This window comes from Strigops habroptila, chromosome 7 (assembly GCF_004027225.2).
Source record: "Strigops habroptila isolate Jane chromosome 7, bStrHab1.2.pri, whole genome shotgun sequence".
In the NCBI taxonomy this organism is placed as follows: domain Eukaryota; kingdom Metazoa; phylum Chordata; class Aves; order Psittaciformes; family Psittacidae; genus Strigops; species Strigops habroptila.
The window spans coordinates 56,328,625-56,348,702 of record NC_044283.2 but is presented as its reverse complement, the minus strand read 5'-3'; the positions used below and the strand labels follow the sequence as shown (position 1 = coordinate 56,348,702).

The 20,078-nt window shown below is 41.7% G+C and overlaps 1 protein-coding gene across 1 annotated transcript in view; it reads right to left on the bottom strand.

Moving 5' to 3' along the window:
• LOC115610540 (transmembrane protease serine 11E-like) overlaps window positions 1–20,078 on the bottom strand; it is a 42,656-nt gene that overhangs the window by 11,113 nt on the left and 11,465 nt on the right. Inside the window, exons 4-5 of the mRNA XM_030492227.1 lie at window positions 9,381–9,448; window positions 6,063–6,226 (exon numbers count right to left, since the gene is read on the bottom strand). Of these exons, the coding sequence (XP_030348087.1) occupies window positions 6,063–6,226; window positions 9,381–9,448 (232 nt within the window). The remainder of the gene's footprint in view (window positions 1–6,062; window positions 6,227–9,380; window positions 9,449–20,078) is intronic.

The following is a 20,078-nucleotide window of genomic DNA, read 5'->3' as shown; positions in this document are numbered from 1 at the left end:
TCATTTTGCCACATCTATAAATAATATCAATGTCACTGCATCAAAAGGATTAATCTTGTGCCCACTGCCTCATTTCATTTTAGTCACAGAGATCAGTGTTTATATTAAAGGAGAATACCAGGCAGAACTCAGTGACATAAATGGACCAGACATTATACTGAAATAGTTCAAGCAAGGCAAGAAAATGCATTATTAGAGGATATTATGTATTTTCAGCGTGGAAAGGGCTAGAGATGGCTCCAGAATGAAAGATAAGAAATCCATTTTAAAAATCTGATACAGTTTTACCCAATTACATAATTTTTCATGGATGTTGATTCCCACAAACTTGATTTTCTCTAAGGTTTCCACCTGTGATTTTCTATATATCATAATATAACTGCTAACTTCAAAGGCAAACTGCATGCTCCATCCTCTATATCAAGTTCTACATCATGCTTGGGTAAGTTGGTATTTTGCACAGAGAAGGCGAGGTAGAGACTATTTATAATGGGGTAGGAAGGGAGCAGAGGGTTGTAAAGAAAAAAATGAAGAAAAAGTAGGTGTTTCAGTACTAACAACACATTCTTGTACATGCATTATTTGAAGCACAGCTTTGTGAAATGCACCTGGGAGCAGAGGAAGCGTTTCCCCCACTCTTCTTTGTCACATTTTAATAACAACTTCCTCAAAAAGAGAGAGAATTACAAAATTCTCAGCTGCATCAGAAACAAGAGGCTCACCTGGTTCACTGTTATTTAGGGTAACAACAGTGCATGCAGGTAAAAAAAGGATCGCTGGCAAGTTTCAGTAGGTCACCGAGCCGAGCAGCTGAGAGGAATGTCACAGAGTGCATCTGTTCTGCAGTGCTGACAGAGATGGGGATAATAGCTCTACTCTAATACATTTTAATTACATTAAAGATCATGAAGGCCCAAGGTATTGGGGTGCAAAGGGAATAAGAGCAGTCACCAGCAGATTCAGTCATGTTCCAAAAACTGTACCCAAAAGAAAATGCAGGAGTTTCCTGAAAGATGGCAAAACATGAGCTTTGGGCTCAGCAGGAAAGTCATGCTCTTGTGTGGCTACATAGTGCACATGACTGTCATAGTTTAACCTCAGCAGGCAACTGAGTACCACGCAGCCATTTGCTCACCCTCTCCCACCTTGGTGGGATGAGAAGGAGAATGGGAAAAAAGGAAGTAAAACTTATGGGTTGAGGCAGTGTTTAATAGTTGAAATAAAGTAACATAATAATAATAATTGTAATTAAAAGAGAGACAACAAAAAGAGAGAGAAATAAACCCCAAGAAACACAAGTGATAGACAATACAATTGCTCACCACCCACTGACCAATGCCCATCCCATCCCTGAGCAGCAATCAGTGGCTCCTGGCCAAGTCCCCCCCAGTTTATACCCTGAGCATGGTACGGAATATCCCTTTGACTTGTTCAGGTCAGGTGTCCCGACTTCTAGTGCACCTGCTCACTGGCAGAGCATGGGAAGCTGAGAAGTCCTTGACTTAAAGTATGCGCTACTTAGCAACAACTAAAACATCCGTATGTTATCAACATTATTCTCATACTACAGCCAAAATATAGCACTGTGCTACTAGGAAGATACAGTCTATCCCAGCCAAAACCAGGAGAATGACCTAAAATGTCTCTCCACTAACATTTCAATACTCTTGCCGCTCTCTCAACAGGAATTGCCTCCCTAGAGTTATGCATCCTCGTAGAAATAGCAAAACATGGCTTAGATACAGGTGATGCAATTCTCATTCCTTCAACAGCAGAGAGTAACCTGGTAGAGACAAGACAATGACTTTGTACCTCTAATTGTGCCTGTCACCCAGCCCTTCCCTCCCTACTTATGTCCACTGCTGGACCTGTCCTCACATCCACAACTCCCTCTGCCATCAACCACATCTTAATGCTGTCCATGAGAACAGACAGAGGTCCACACCTCACAGCATACAACTCCTCCAACTGGGCATCCTGCAGCCTGAAGAGGGATCTGCATGATTCTGTACCAGGTCTGTAACGTGTATCCAAGCTGATTCAGTTTTTAGCATTATCTTTCTTCCTGACCTACACCCATGCCCTAGCTGTAATCAAGGTCTCACTACAGTGGGGGCAACCTAAATCACTTGCAAGCTCTGCAGGCAAGGCAGAGGAAGGGAAAATCAAGAATTGATTAATTGAGGAAATCAATTAAATCAACTTATCTGGGTCATATTAGTCAGACCAGGATGATTTCCTGCTTAATTCCTTCGTCACAAGCATGTCCTTGAAAAATATTAATTTAAAAATACATTTCAATCAGCCTCTCTAGACTGTTCCAAACATGAAAAGTATCACCTTGTGCAAAACTAATGGCGTCAAAGTGGAGAAATGTCAGATCTTCACAGTATTTCCCAGCGCACAGGTGCATGTCCTGCTTCATTCCCCCAAGCTGCTGTTGCAGCTGGTAAGGTACAAGAAAAGACTGCTACATACATTTGAAATGAAACATTCCTCAGTCATTCAGGTCAGACACTCGTCGGCATGTCTCCCACAGAAGACTCAATAAAGAAGAATCTGTCTCACAGGTTCTGTACTTTGCAAGAAGCTTTAGCAAGCCCCAGATTCCAGATAAATAGAAATAGTAACAGTTGACTTGTTGATCAAAACCAATCCATGACTCATTGTTCATAGTCAAAAGCCTTGGCTGTGCAACAGGTGGGAATACTTCCTGCTTGCTTTGAACAGTGCCAGTGATCTCGCAACTAGTCTCTTTCTGATGTCAGAAGTACATAACCAAAAACATTTTGGGAGACTTCCAACCTAGCTGGCAAAGGGAAATAGTCTGGCCAGCTGCTCTACACTTTGCTTAATAGGGATCCAGGCTGTGAGGTGACTCTCCTTCTAACCAGGAAACCCTAGGGTAAAAAAATACCAGCCTTGTAGGAGGTCTCTTTGGTGCCAGAACTATACAAAGGGCAAACTGCAAGACCACCTTCTTTCAGTGCCAGTGGAAGAGCAAGTCCTAACATGGGTGATTCCAAGTCACCCGTCTTTTATATCTCATTTTGCTGGCCCTTGCACGGCTGTTCAGAGAAGATAGCACTTAGTTTGCTTGATTCTCCACTGAAAAATACTTGGGCTTCCAATAGGTTTTGCACACAAGTGCAGAGATCACCTCCTATTTTCTATCAAAGCTATAGTAGAAGTCTGGAGATACCAGTGTCCTTGACCAGGGGACTATGAAGTCTACCTACAGAAAACAGAGACTTCAGTAATAACACATCTGAAAACACCCCAATACAAATGTATTTTTGCAGCCCTATACGAAGAACATCTACTTTTTCGTGATGATACAAATTGGAGACAATATTATTCTGGTTTAATTTTGCACACTTACTATTTTTTCACTTCACATCTGTACGATAAAGCTTCTCTCTCTTTTTGAAAAGTCAAAACAAAACAACTAATAAAACATTGTCAGTTTAGATTTTATCCCTTCTTTATTCCCAATCCTCAGGAATGAAGAGGCAAAGCAAGTTCTACCCCTGGTCTGGCAGACTACTTAGTTTTAGTTTTGTACTACTGCCCTGAACTGCAGCTGAAGATTCCCAGTGTTACACCCAATTTGCAGGAGTTTATTGGAGCTGATCGTCAAAGCAAATACTTTTGAGTGAAGTGCAAGTTGAGACATATAGTTGAACAACAAGATGATTAGATCCGGGAGAAAGACTTAGGGAGGTTCTCCTTATCAGACCCTCCTAGTAAATGTAAATAAGTGCCTGACCTGGATTTGTTAAACTGGTTAGCTATGCTTAACTAAACTAAGCTATATCATGGCCCCCAAGTTAGAACTTTTTGATAAGGTGATTACAATGAATAGGTTAATTATTTTTTACAAGCCATTATGAAAATGTTCTGAGATTGCCTCAAGATAAATAAGGATTTCAGTTGACAAAAGCACCAAAACTACAACAAAACAAGATTTAGAAAGGTATTGCAGAGCATGGAAAAATCTAGGGCTTCTTAGCCTTCCTTGGTTTAAATATTAACATTGGACAGGACAATTCAGGAGGGGAGAGAGAAGTTGGAAATGCAACCCCTAGATCCTTCTCTGGACTTCCAGGATCCATTGAAAATTGTCACTTCTCCCAGGCATGAGGAAGAAGATGGGCTTTGTAAATTGAGACCTGCATCTCTTCTAAAAGCACCAGAGTGCTCAGTTCTATACCCTTCACTTGAGTCCACCTGGTGTTCTCAAACAGCAGCACCAACGGGAGCTTGCCTAAGGCTCATAGCACTGCTGAAATCCTATTAGCAAAGAAAGATCCAAATGGAACCTTTTACTGTTGTCTCCTAGAAATGGCAAAGTATTGTTTATGTTCCTTTGTGTCATGTGTATCCATTGCACAATGCTAGTCCTGTAGCAAGTAGTAGACCTATGTAGTCAGTGTTTTTATGGTTAGGCTGGGAGAGCCAAGAAAAGCAACACCAAGTTTATCAGACAAGTTTATCAAACTAAGACAGAGATGCCATCTTTTACCGAGACCAAATATTTAATGAAAACATTGTGATTCAATTATGTCAGCTAATTTTTTTAACTAGCCACTAGTGCATTACTGCAACAGCCCTGGTGCAGTTCAAGGTCAACTAAAACAGAGTTTTGAGTCACTTCCCACTCAAGTAAGAGCAGCTAATCAGGCAGCTCAATGAGAAGACCACAGTCCTTTTCTAACAGGCATTTTTTTTTCTCCTCCCAAGTTTATCCTTTCTGAAGCTTCAAAATTCACTAAATCGTGACCTGATTGTCTTTAAAAGAAACAAACCCCCCCCCAAAAAAAAAAAAACAAAAAAAAAACAAAAAAAAACCACAACAACAAAAAAAAAAAAACCAAAGAAACAAAAAAATCCCCAATAAAGCCTCTGAATCTCTCTAGTTGATGTCCACACACAGTTTCTACCTGGGAGAAATTACACGTGCACTTTGCTGAACTGGAACTACTGACATATAAACAACACTGCAAAGAAATGGTGATTCTTTGCCCAAAGGGATATTGCCGATCATCCTGAAGCATTCCAATGGGGAAGACTGGTTGGCCCATCATAAAACAATGGGTGTGTGACAGCTTATATTTGAGTTCCACTGCATTGCTGCAATGCAATGTGCCCAATTCAAGCATGGAATCTGGCCCAGGCTTCCTGTTCTTTCACATAGCCTCTGGTCTCTACAAGATCTCTGTTGGTTTAAGTACCCACCTATGTGCTTTATTATCACCCTTGTGCTTAGGAGTAAGCATAAGGTCTGCAAAAACAAATGGAGCAAGTATTTGTCCTTTCCTTTCAACTAGCAACTCACTCTCGAAAAGCCCGACACCCAGAAAAAAATGTTGACTATATATAATTGAAGCCAAATCAGAGACAAGAGTTTAAGCTCACAAAAAAATTCTCTAACAGATCAGAAGTGTAGAATATGAAGGAAACCAGCCTCTCAGTGTTTGGTAATTCACTAAATAAAAAAGATAGTGCTGTTGATTTTCATATCCTGCAGAGGCAGGTCTGCTTTCCAAAGACGGGGCTAGATCCCCAGCTGGGAAGTCACACAGATAATAAGATTTTCCCTTTCTTTCTCTTTCCCCTGGGGAATTTGCAAGGATTTTGATCTTCCTGCCAAATATTATATCTTTTCAGTGCATTGTCTGTTTCCCCACTGTCATCCAAGCATAGTCTCTGCACTTTTAGGCTCCTCAGAGAAGCAAAGACCTAGGGAGCATGTTTATGTTGCTATGTACTGAAGCACCATGGTGAGGGGCTCCTATTCTTGCCCTGATGGTAGCATAAGGTTTATACTGCAATTGGGAGGAAGGCTAAGACTGTACTGCGAGGTCACAAAGCATCTGCTCCTGTTTATCTATATTTAAGACATAATTAAAATACTTAGGTGGGGTTTATATACTGCCACTGTTATTCAGAAAAAGACTGTCATTCAGACTCAGTAACAGCCATCATCTGAATGAAAAAATTAAGTCCCATCAATCAGAACAGGGCAAGAACTACCTTTAAGAGAGATGTAATATACTTACTTGAGATGGTAGAAGATCTGACATTTATTCGCAGAGGCCCTGTGTATTTTTTCAGGCCTCTCCGTAAGATCCTCTCAACTTTTTCTCGCAACCCTTCTCTAGAATCCGTGGATGAGAACCAGAATGTGAGCAAAGCCTCTGCCATCACACCATCAGCATCTGGGCTACAAACCAACGAAACAGTCTGGTTACCTTCAGCCCATTTCTGCGTTTCTTAGTTTTTATCTTAGCTCTTCTAGAAATGGCAACGTAACATAAAGGGTTAGATACATTTTTGTACATTTTTTTGAGAGACAGAATTGCCAAAAGAAATCCAAGCAAATGCTGAATGGTCAAATGTGTCTTAGGATAGAAGAAGGCCTGATGCCTTCTGTGAACAAATGGACAGACTAATGTTATAGTGGAGTCACTGACTATATGCTTGGGAGAGAATGCAGGAGAGAATGAACTGATTTGATTGCAATGAAAAGCTAGATACACAACACTTTAGAAACATCTGGTAGATGGTTAATGGTATCTATACAGACCTTTCCAGGGCCCTGTACATGCACAGAAGAAACATTGCCAATCATCACCAAAAAAGTACTTGAGCAAACGGGAGAGACCACACAACCCAATTCCACCACTGCAACCTCTTGGGTGAACATGACTAATAACCTCATGCTCTACAACAGTAAATGAAGCTCAGCAGCTCATCTCCATGACAGTCCAAGAGATGGACACACAGTTCCACAGTTCTGATGTAAGATCAGATGAAAGAAAAGGAAGAAAAAAATCTTCTAACAGACTGTATTCACCTGGCAGTAGTAGTTATTTTACCTTAAAGCATCAGATACTGCAAGAGACTGAATGCCAGGCTACAAACAAAGTGTCTAATCTGGTGCAGTAAATCTTGCTCTGTTCTTGTAGATGGCTTATCCTTGGTTATTACACAGAGAAGATAAGAGTGTGCACCGAGAGCCTTCTCTCCTGTGCTTTCTTCTACCTGAGCCAAGAAGCAATGACACAACAGGTGGAATCACAGTTACTTCATATAGGAGGTGAACTAAAAGCAGGTTGCTCTGTCTGAAGCGTCATTCAGATAGGAAAGGAAAAGATCTTCCAGTTATAACTCACTATCTTAGTAATTTGTATATAAAGGAAACATAAGAAAATTAAAAATACATTGCAATTAGCTTATACAGAAGTCATGCACTCAGCCTACAATCTTCAAAAGGAGCATGCACAAAAAAGAAACAGACATTCCTGATGTTGCCAGTGAAGGGCAAATAAAGGGCCATGAGCACATCAAGGCATGCAAAGTGTTCAGTAGCTGAGCAGAAGGACACGTTCCTTGCCTCAAGGATCTCATAATTGAGACTGACTAGCTGTACGTGAACTTTCCAACAGGCTGTGTTTTCCCTTTGTGCCAACTTCAGCGTGATTGCTACTCCATTTATTTTCCAGATATTATCTGATCAAGCTGTGGGTGTTGCTCTGCATTTCTGAGGTGTTCCCTCGCCTCTCCCCCCACTCCTCTTCCTGTGCTGTGCTACACTGGAATTACCGTATCAACTCTTGCAAGCACACCACACCTCTTGAAACCCTCAGGTAAGTACAGCCTGCCTTGAATCACTCACTGTATAGCAAAGGTCCAGAGCCAAATACACCTTGTAAAGATTTGTTTTATCTTTCTCAGTGGGCATTATTACTAATGCATTGCTCATACTGAGCTAAAAAATATGCATGGTACTTTCCAAACAAATTCACAGCAGTGACCCTGCTTAAAAGAACTTGCAGTCTGAGCAAGGCATAAAGCTTGTATATTTGAAACAGCAAACAAGCGTTGGTGCATACAAGTCTTGCATCCAACACAGCAAACAACACAGCAAATAGCTCAGACTGCCCTTGGGAACAAGAAGCAGTGAAAAAATACTACTTTTCCCTACAGATTTGCCTCTCAGATAGTTAAATCACCTTGTGTATGCTTACAACACTCTGGTCAGCATAAAGAAAAGCTTCCTAAAGCTACATTCAAATAATAACTTGTGTGTAACTGGGGATTAAGCTAAGGTAGAGCACAAGACATGATGTCACAAACCATAGAAGAATGAAGAGAAATACGTTCACAAGAGTAAGATCTTGATGCTGCTATTATTAGTCTTGCAGCTTTAGTGCATGATTATTAAGACATTCAAGGTTTACTTGCAAAGTGATGGGCACTGTCACTCAAGAACAAGACCTTAGTATTACAATAGACAGCTCTATGAAAAAGGTAATTTTCAACAATCGATAGTGGTCAAAAAAAATCAAACCAAACATTAGGTATTATTGGCAAGTGAACAGAGAATAAAAGAGAAAAAAGAAAAATCCCATTGCTCAATGATAATCCCAACCACAGGACTGAACCCTTCATCTCAAAAAGCAGGGAGGGCAGACCTGAAAGATGTGGAGCAGGGTGACAAGGTAACAAGGAACGAGTTTCTGCAAAGAATGACTGAGCAGGCTGGGACTTTCAACTGGGGGAAGATAAATAAATAAAGAGAGTAGAGCTCATGTGGTACAAGAGAGAAAAGGGATATGATGGGAGTGTCCGATACCACTAATTGCATGGAGAGGAGGGATAGAGATAAGCTTTATAACACCTCTTCTAGCACAAGAACTAGGGGCCACTGAATGAGCCAAAGAAGGTGGCTCTTCACAAGTAACTTCTTACTAAAGGACTGAGGCACATGAATTTTAAGAGTCCAGGGGAGACTGGACAAATCCTTGGAAAATAACTCTACCAGGGACTGTTACACAAACCACAACGACTTTGGGAACTCCCAAGTGGTAAATATCTGAAGGTAGGGAGCTTACCAAAAAGCAGTTATACATATCTGTTGGGCTGCTACTGTTCCCTAGGCACCTACTTTTGCTCATTCTTAGAGATGCAACAGTGACAAGTGAGACCTTCTGAACAAGCACAGCTATGCTTGGGTTTTATGCGTCAAGCCCAGCACAGTAGCAATGCTAGGAGTAAAATAACATCTGCATTATAGTGAAGGAAATAGTTTTGAAAATGCTTTTTATTTTTAGATAGCTCAAGTTATATCTGCTTTATTAGCTAAAGCTTGCTCAAGATCTGAACACAAACTTGTATATAATTTCGACTAACTGAAGTTTATCTTCTCCATCAAGATCCAAAGGAGAACATGGCTCAGAATGAGAATATGCTCAATTGGGGATTATGCTCTGGTCTTACATAAAATACAGTTTATTGAATCAGATCAAATGGCTCTCTAGCAGGGCACATTTCAGTTTCTCTCAGCTGCATGCATTTGTTATAGTCTCACATACCTCACTCTGATTAAGCGTGAACGGATGTATTTTTTCCTTAAAATGGAATTGTAAAATGTCTTGTCGATCTGTTGAAAAAAGAAAAATACAAGATAACAACAAGTCTCTTCATCAGGGACTGTAATGATAGGACAAGGGGTAATGGACTCAAACTAAAACAGGGAAGATTCAAGTTAGATATAAGGAAGAAGTTCTTTACAGTGAGGGTAGTGAGGCACTGGAACAGGTTGCCCAAGGAAGCTGCGAATGCTCCATCCCTGGCAGTGTCCAAGGCCAGGCTGGACGGAGTGTTGGGCAACATGGTTCAGTGGAGGGTGTCCCTACCAAGACAGGGGGTTGGAACTAGTAATCTCAAGGTCCTTTCCAACCCAAACCATTCTATAATTCTAACAAAAAAGAAGGGAAACTGACCTGTTGCTGGAAGGAGCATTCAGAAAGCAGCAGTTACACACTCATGGTTTACAGAGTCAAGAAACACAATCCAGGCCAGCCTCTAGTTACATTTGCTACAGACCTTTCCTTTCCTATTTGTCCTAAGACACATCATAAAAAGTTAACTTATTTTTCTAAATACCCTATTACTACATCCGTGTGCCACTATAGTGCTGTCCCATCCACCCCCAGGCATAATGAGGGATATTTAAACATCCTTGAAACACACTGCTGCAATCTCCCAAAACACAGCCTCGTAAAGATGGCCTACCGAAAGGCTATAGCATGCTGTGCTCTATGCTGAGCCTCTCTTTTTGGGGTCCTTTCTGATACAGCACTTATCCTTGGTCCTGTAGACATTTATAGCAAAAATACCAGTGATCTATCTCTGTGATTTGCCACATGCTAGAGGAATTGGCAAGCAATTCTCATCAGAAATCTAGGACTCATAAGGGATGTATCCCCAGATGACATCTTTGCTGGTGCCTGATTAACCACATCCTGCTTTAGGCTGAATGTTGTCTCAGGATTGCACGATCAGTCTGAGACAGCACAGTGTGATATAACATGGATGAAATTCTGCCAGGAATGGCTCAGGATCACCGAAGTATTGAGAAATAGCAAAGTCACTAGTGAGCTATGCAGTTCCTCCTACCAGCAAGAGCCAGTATATTGAATGTGTCCTGTAAACGTCAAATGCATTATAGGAAAAAAAAACTATGTAGAAATGCTTTACAAAATCATGCAAGTTGTCTTTTTATTTGTAGTTTTTAGCCCATAAAGGCTGATTTAGCCAAGTCTCCAGATTTTCTGTCTTCCAAAGGAAAGAAGAAAAAAAAGTAATGGCTCTCAAACTTGTAGTATGTTGAAATCTTTCAGTTACAGAACAATCACATAAGCATGAAATCTGGGAGTGATTCCTCCCAAAGAACACAAAGGTCTGCTTTCCAGACTTGGCTGTCATAACATGAAGCCTCATGTCATTACACAGTGATACTGAAGCAGAATAATTTCAAGATGAAAACTGCACATTATTTAAAGATGGTTTTAAGCATACATTCATAAAGAAAAATAGAAAACTTCTTAATGGTCATGCATTGAGCTGGTCTTTTATCTTGCTGTTACTATTACTTATACAGTTGGAACAGACAAACTTCTATGGAAAAATGTATCAACTGCAACAAGCTACTGTAAATACGCAGAATGCACTTTATGCAGCCTGTTTCATCACCACCACCTTGGTTATTGGAAGTATTTGCCCTTAGACAAAAAGTTATTTTTATGTTATTTTTAATGATAACATCTGCTTATCGTTTTGTGCACAGTGTTAACTGCTTCACTGATGATTATGTAAGCAGAAGCATGTAGTTAAGCAGCACTACCAGCTTCATGGCATGCAATGGCATGTGCTGTCTTTGGCTGCACTGCCTCTGAGAACTTTTGAGATCTCTGAGACAGGGACTTGTTTGCAGAGTGCTTTGCAAACAAAAGAGAGCCTTGAGCTAGGCTGAGGAACATCTCAAGCTTCTATATTGTTAAAAAGTAAAGCAAAAGCAGGCTGACTTTAAGGATTGGGATTGAAGAAGTCAAGAATTCACAATCCCTTGCAAAGGGAGGTTTAATCCTTTATCTCCTCCTGGCAATTGTGTTTTCAAGATACCTGTACTGTCTCATCTCAGAGATTGCAAGTGGTTTTACTATAGTTTCCACTGCATTTCTGCGGCAGACACGGGGGTCCTTACTTCTGCCACCCATTCTCTTATATATCTTTGCTATAACCTGAGCAGCTCAGGTGATTGTATATCTTATCAGGAAAGATATGCTAGCCAGACATCTACACTGTGCCCCTATCTCTCACTGCTGATGAATTTGTTTGACAGATATGAATCTGTCATAAATCTCCACTTTCCTTCAATGATGATTTGGGTAACTGAATTAACAACAATAATCTTTAATTCATTCAGAGTTTATGTAAAAGATGTAACAAGATGCATTTAGATAATAACTTTCAAAGATTAATGTTCAGTCTCATGTTTTTACTGTTCATCTTCTGGTAAAACTTTTCACACCTATATCAAACAGTAAACATCTCTCCAGCCTGCTTATAGCTTTCTTTTCAGCTTGAGTCACAACCCTGGAAGCAAAAGCTACTAGAACTTTGTCCAGTAACTAGGTGGGACCCAGCCCTGCCTAGGAGAAGCATCTACACTCGTTTTAAGTACTTTGCTTTGATTACAACCACTCAAAAGTGACGCTGTCATGACCAGATCCCTTAAATTCACCACTGATTAATTTCATCTCACTTGTTTTCCTGGCCTTTGTTCAACAACTGCTCAGTGCAGTCCTGTTGCATGCAAGGTCTAAAAGCATTCATAACCAAGCAGCAAGTCCTACTCTTTTCAAGTGAGCAGCATTTTCCCGACAGCCTTTATTTTAGCATTTGTTGAAACAAGATTTTCTTAAAGTTAACATTTGCTGGCTAATTTAGCTTAATGCCATCTGGTATTTCCTCAGTGTAATTTCATACCTCTATCCTTTTTACAAAACTTCTCCCCATGCAGTATAATTTGCTAAGACAAACTGAACCTCATTCCTGAACACTAGTCCATCTATGCCAATGCAGTCTAGCAACTAGCAGTGGCTAGCACCAAAGATGCAACAAGAAGACAAAACATCTCCACCTGTACAAACACAGCCACAAAGGAAATTCTGCCTTGTTCCTTGCAGCCAGAAGTTTCTTTACACCTTGATGAACAAGACCTGTTTTGCTATTTTATCTTGAATAACTCTGGATCTCATAATTATCCTCTTTTTCTTATATCATACCATGGCCACCTTCTGAGGCCTGTGAGCAACCTACTAAAATCGTCAGTTTCAGAGTCACCCAATATGCCCTGCTTCCCAGGGACCCAAAAAACCCCAAGCTCTGGAAGCAGGCCACGTGTGACAGGGATCCCATTGCTCCAGTGAAGGATGGGGCTGACATGAGCTGGGCTTGCCCAGATGTGCAGTCTGGAAGTGACCCAGTAAGATTAGCTGTGTCAGCCCTTGCTTTCTCCCACCACACACTGCTCTGCAATGCACACAGGGTAACAGGATTTATTTTTGATAAAGCTAGTAAATAAATCTAGTGTATAAGTTTTTGATAAATCTCTTAAATCAGCAGAACTTTCTTCTGGATTATTTGCTGAACCCACTGAATTACTTGTGTGATATTCAGAAGCATTCAGTAGGTTTTATAGAATCACAGAATGGTTTGTATTGGAACGAACCTTAAAGATCATGTAGTTCCAGCCCTTGCCATGGGCAGGGACACCTTCCACTAAAGCAGGTTACTCCAAGCCCCGTCCAACCTGGCCTTGAACACTGCCAGGGATGGGGCAGCCACAGCTTCTCTGGGTAACCTGTGCCAGTGTCTCACAGTAAAGAATTTCTTCCTAATGTCTAATTTGGGAGCACAAATGCTCTTGTTGCCCGATGCTATTGCCCTTTTGCCTGCTGCCAGGTAAATGTTTAATCTTTCAATGGTAATCTTTGTAATATGTTTTTCCTCTTGCCTCATTAGCTGTTTAGGATGTAAAACCTATTAATAGTGATATGTAAAGCCTACTAGTAGAGATTTTTAAAGCTTTCTGACCAAAAATACTAATTGGAACACACTACCTACTAATTCTGTACCTAGCACCCAACTTGCTGGCCATTTTGCATCCAATTTACAGCTCAGCCCAGAGCTGACCATAATGAAAATCCAGTAGCAGCTCCCTTGAGAACCAGATATGTCTTCTGCCCATGTTTCGACTGAGGGAGAGAGGGCAAGAGGAGAACAACAGACAGGGACACCAAAACCTGAAGCTGGCTCTAACCCAATCAAGGATGTGGACATCACACTCCCCTTAGAAACAGAGATCCAATTACAGCAATGACAGCCCTATAGCCACAGTGCTTGCCAAAAGCAAATAGACCTGAAGGAGACCAAGTGTAATGGTAGCCTCCAGCTAACCAGAACATCAGACACTTCCCTATCAGAAACCACCCCTACACAAAGTTGTGTACATCTAGTTGGTGACCAGTCACTAGTGGTGTCCTGCAGGGTTTGGTATTGGGGCCAGTGTTGTTTAACATCTTCATTGATGATCTGGATGAGGGGATCAAGTGCACCTTCAGTAAATTTGCAGACAGCACCAAGTCGGGCAGGAGTGCTGATCTGCTGGAGGGTAGGAAGGCTCTGCACAGGGATCTGGACAGGCTGGATTGATGGGCTGTGGCCAATGGCATGAGGTTCAACAAGGCAAATTGCCAGGTCCTGCGCTTGGGCCACAGCCACCCCATGCAACACTACAGGCCTGGGGAAGTGTGGCTGGAAAGTTGCTCAGCAGAAAAGGACCTGGGGGTGCTGATTGATGGTGGCTGAACATGACTCAGCATGTGCCCAGGCACCCAAGGCCAATGGCATCCTGGCCTGTATCAGCAATAGTGTAGCCAGCAGGGCCAGGGCAGTGATCATCCCCCCGTACTGGACACTGCTGAGGCTGCACCTCAAATCCTGTGTTCAGTTCTGGGCCCCTCACTACAAGAGAGACATTGAGGTGCTGGAGCGGGTCCAGAGAAGGGCAACAGAGCTGGTGAAGGGTCTGGAGCACAAGTGTGATGAGGAACAGCTGAGGAAACTGGGGTCATTTAGTCTGGAGAAGAGAAGGCTCAGGGGGGACCTTATCGCTCTCTACAACTACCTGAAAGGAGGTTGTAGTGAGGTGGGGTCCGTCTCTTCTCCCAAGTAACAAGCAATAGGACAAGAGGAAATGGCCTCAAGCTGCGCCAGGGGAGGTTTAGATTGGATATTAGGAAAAACTTCTTCACCAAAAGGGTGGTCAGGCATTGCAACAGGCTGCCCAGGGCAGTGGTGGAATCACCGCCCCTGGAAGTGCTCATAAACTGTGTAGGCAAAGCCCTTGGTAATATGGTTTAGTGATGGACTTGGCAGTGCTGGGGACTTGATGATCTGGCAGTGCTGGACTTGATGATCTTAAAGGTCTTTTCCAAAGTACTCAATTCTACGATTCTGTGAAAGAGCACATGTCACAGCAAGCAAGAGCAGCGTGATCACATACATCTGCAAATGGTATTGCAAACTCTTCACAGAGTTTAAGTAACTGGACTGCTAAAGTTGTGAGGTGACTACCTGTGCTAAAATAAGGAGCTCAGCTGAATGGTTCTTTGAGGTGTCAGCTGCAAAAGAGAAATGACTGGCTTTGCACAGTAGTTCCTGAAAAGGCTGGGTTATTTTGGATAAAAGAAATTAAGAGAGCTAATATATGGGATAATGTCAGGATTTAAAGTACCATGCTTATGCCTAGTGGAACCAATTTCAAAGGCATGTAATGGCGTGAGAGTTTCATTATAGCCATGTAATAGTGACAGCTGGAATTAAGGTCACCTAAGTATTCCCATTCCTACTCCCTGCTTTCAATTGTCCATAATTATCTTCCTAAAACTTTCACACTGCCACTGAAATTTTGTCCACTTAGGGAGAAGATTTCCCAACTTTAGAAGAGAAAAATCAAGATGGGAATGAAAATCATCTGGGCCAGTATCCAGAGAAGGGCCTCTGTGTATTCCCACCCCCATTTAAAAAAAGCATGCTTTTCCCAGGAAAATGACTGTACCTTCTGTTTTCTTAAGCAATAATTAGAGGTAAGGAGTTGAAATACAGGAACGAATAGCTCTTAGAAAAATAATAGCTTTATGAAAACTAAGGAAGATCAATGGTGATGTATTCAGGTTACAAGTGCCCCAAAGCATCAACCACATAAGTTCAGTACTGAATTTGGATTCTCCCTTTTGACAACACCATGTTCCAAACAAGAACTCTCTTAACCAGCCAGATTTTGATCTCAGTGACACCAGTTCACATCTTGAATCACTTCATTGATTTAATTACCTGTAAACACTGCAGTAATTCTGGACTGTGGGTCTGTAATTAAGATAAGGTTCTACCTTTAATCACACACACTACCAATAACTGCCCTTTATTTAATTTTGAATTCCTTTTCCAGCTCAGGTTCACATCCATTTTCCTTGTGCACATTTTACACCTTTTCTTGCCACACACTGGACCTGAATTAGAGTTGTTTTGAGGATGGGGGAGCAAGGGGTATCTGGCTTTGTACGTGCTTATTAGACCTTCTGCCTTGATGAATCAGCAAAAAAATTAAAATTAAACATCAGCTTGTATGCCTATTACTTGAGAAAATTACACTGTATAAGTTGAAGAATCAATGAAATTGAAGGATCATTGAACTTAAGGTAGATAAAAAGTTGGATATTAGGCATGTTATTGATAACTAACCATTTTATCCTGTAAATTCATGCTATTTAGGTAGAGCACACTCATGGTTTGAGACCTTACAGGTGAGGAAAAACACTAAGTTACAGCTTCATGCACTACACTGCATCAATCCACACTAGCATTTAGATGTACTTGGTACTTTCCTCAATATTTTTTTAGCTCCCTGTGCTACTGTGACCTATGGGAACAGGAAAAACTGGAGACAAAAGTTAAAGCAAGAAAGCATCTCAGTTTTTAAACCAATGCAGTGTATGCCTATATCAGTGGTCTTCTCCTGGTTTCAATAGGAACTTCTGAAAAAGGCATCACAAGCGAGATGCAAGTGCTTTTGGTGAGTTATTTTACTCTCAGTGTACAGCATTTCACCTATATTCTTAAGGCCACACCTGTATATGTACATACTGGCATTCGAGTGTGCTGTCACCCTCTAATTCCAGAGCTAAATAAACAAGTTGCCACACAGTCATCTTTGCCACTGTTAACACCACCATGGTTCCCCAGTTGGCCGAATTACCGTGGAAAGATGCTTTCTGCTTTGTTTCTGGCCCCAGTCACCCAGAGAGGGCAACCTTATTGTATCATGCTAGCACAAGGACAATGCTTCCTATTTGAGAAAACCATCCCCTTAAAGCTTCTGAAGAAGTAGTTGTCAAATGCCCTAAATTTATTTTAGGATTTTTTTTTTCCCCCTCAAAATGCTCCTTGATCTTAATATCTTTTTTAACATAAAAAAGGGTTATTTTCCATTTTACAACATTATTTTGCAGAGCAAGAAAAAAGTCCATTTTAATAAATGGACTTTTAATAAAGTCCATTAAAAACTTCATTTAAAACCTTCTCTCTTCTGGCTTTTGTACCATTGATGCATTCCTAAATAAAACGGCATTAAGGGAAGAACAGTAAAAAGTTTTATGGAAAGTTCTGTTGTTTTTACCTCATATCAGTACTAAGGAAGTACTTGAGGGAGCACATACAGAGCTTAGGAATGTTTGGGTTTAAATAAGGACTTGGGGTTTGAATTTTGGGATTCATATCTGAAAACAGTATCAAATCTCTTCTGAAACTTATTAGAACCAGGAACATTCTTACTTTGGTCTGGGTGCTGCAAGACTCTGGAAAGTCCCTGGGAAGATTTGGCTGCTGCAAGATACCATTAATTTCTCTTTCTGTGATATGTCCAATTTATTTTCAATTTTCTTGTGTTTCAGGGTTTTGTGAGAGGGTAAAAGAAGTGTTTTATGGGGGGTAGGAGGAACAACACACATACAGCAAATTAAGCTACATGATACTTCTAAATACATGTACTTTCCAACTTGCTGTGAAGAGTCATGTTAGACTCCCTTGAACTTCAGCACACTCACTCTTCTTGGGACATGTTCAGTTATCACCTCTATATTAGTCCTCACAGTCTGGTCTCACAGAGCAAATAGCCTTTAGGAGTGTTTCAAAAACCTGCTGCCTTGGGCATCTGCTCCTACTGAATCAATCTCCTGACCCAAGGACCATAAGGCACTGATTGAGCAAGCCCCGCACTTCTGAGCTTTACCTTAACACCCACATGGAAGATGTGACAAACACACCTCTTGTTCAGTTTCAGCCACCTTTGCAGCTAGCTCTTGGCTCTGAAGTGATTTGTATTTCACCTCCCCCTCTCTCCCAAATACACACATGCTCAATTCTGCTCCCCAGGAAGACCTGACTCGTGTCTGACCCTAAAAAAGCCATGTGTCATAAAACAGTGGTCTCATCTACTTACTCACTGCTGCCCATCTTTTCAGCTAGGCTTCCTTTGAGTTCACCTCAAATGGAAACCTGAGCCAGTACTTCAGGCTTTGGCCATGCAGATGTGACAACTATTGTGAGCTATTCACAACCCAAATGATACAAGGTACTTCTTCATATCAGGAAGCAAGCTTATCACTGGGTATAAAGCAGAGAGTCTTTCAGTTACAAGCTAGGAACTGAACTAGTTACAAGCTGAAGGCTAACCCATCCACCAAACAAGGTTATCAGATGTTAAATCTCTGCTTTCCATGGAAGCATAGGTGTCTTTATGGGAGTTAAAGAGAGAATAAACACAAACCAACTCAAGTGCAGTGGTGAGGGTGAATAAAATCTGAATGTGCCGAAGGAACTGAGTCCTTTCCTGATTACCCATAGGAACTTGAAAAATTCTTTCCTGTCTCTGAGGATCTCTTCTCAGGTGCTGAAGTGTCTTTATGGATTTGGCTTTTCAACTCTCTCCAACAGTCCTTAGCAGCACAAAGAACGGGAGGTGTGTTTGGGGCAGGAGGTGCATGGCGTCTGCCTGCCCCTCTGCTTCTCCTCCCTTGTAGTGAGAGAAATGTGTTAACAACCTCTAAAACCATCATCTCCCACGGGAGAAAACTGTCTCTTTCATTACCAGCTCCAGTACAGGGACTCTTCAGTGAGTCCTTAAATTGACCAAGAACAGGCACAGCCATCAGAACTATTCTGCAGCATTTTCCTGTGGTATTGCAAGTGCTTCTGCAATACCCAGTAGAGACACTATTTCTAAATTGAACCCACACTGAATCAATTCTATCAGACAGGACAAACTTCAAGAGCTGTATTCATTAAAAACTTTCCACCCAATATCTATGCTTAAGGACACAGAAGATGCTTTTATCACTTGAAGTCACTGAAGCAAGATGTCTCTTTGTAAAAGAGATGTCCTGACACACAAAACTGAGTCCTGAGGCAAGAATTACTTACTGAAATTCCATAACTTCAATGAATATATTGGGATAGGCAGTAGTTTCCCAGGGAAGGTACCCAAGTATCCTCTTAACACAATCCCCAACCACTCTGCCCAGACCCAGCCAGTTAGTTCTGTGTCGGTTTCAGATAGTGGAAGGATGGGGGAGAGCTCAGGTGACTTGCAGATGATGAGACAACAAGAGAAATCTATGCCAGACCATTCCATGGCTCAAGGTACTCATGGAAATAAACACCTCACCTCTCCCACAGCCACCCAGTTAGCAAAGGAGGGAGCCACGCTACATTCATACCTGAGGAGCATCCATCCACCCAACCCACAGCCTGGCTTACCATCATACAGGAGCAGGAGAGAGTAAGGGATAATGAACAAGACATAGCCTCAGAACCAGGCTACAACGTGCTATCAGCACAGTGTCTAACACCAGAGTCCACAAAGACACATGGACTAGGACAGGGAGGAGCAGCTCAACAGCAGGGCTGGGAACAGCTCTGGCCAGAGAAGGAGACAGATCTATACTAGGTGTCTGGGAAAGGAGAAGGGTGGCATAGGCTGTCCTGAAAGAAGGGAGAGGCCACAACATCTAGGAGAAAGTATCAGAAGGTCATTGTAGTGGTAAAAAGAGCAAACAGGTACATTTGCAAATCACTGGTGCACAAGGTAAAGATCGGTGCCCATTTCTATTGAACAACCAGCCACGTACTGAAGGGATCATATGCTGTGGCTGCTTGGTATCCACTGCTGTCTCACAGCTAGACACTTGCCAGTCTTCAGCTGAGTCAATTCTCATTAAGATGGGCTTGATAAGGTACTCATTTCAAGCCCTCCTGAATGCACACCTCCTTCCTTTGGGGTCAAAGATGACTTTCCACACTGGACACAAAGCCCCTCCACCCTCCCTCCCTGCGCATAGGACAGTTCGTGCTGCTGTCCAGAGTAGGCAACTGGGATCAACCCAGTCACCCAGGACTATCTACAGCTGTGTGTTTCTTCTCCCTTCACACATTGGGGTGCCAGAAGGGCTGAAGAAGCAAAGCTTAAAGCAGGGCCTTGGAAATCTTCCCCGAGATGCTGTCAGTAAGAGGGTAGTTAGGGATTCCCAAAGCATTCTTGAGAAATCTGAAAGAATTAATACATTTTGTGGGTAAAGAAAAAAAATCCAAATCTGCTGCAGGAGTTG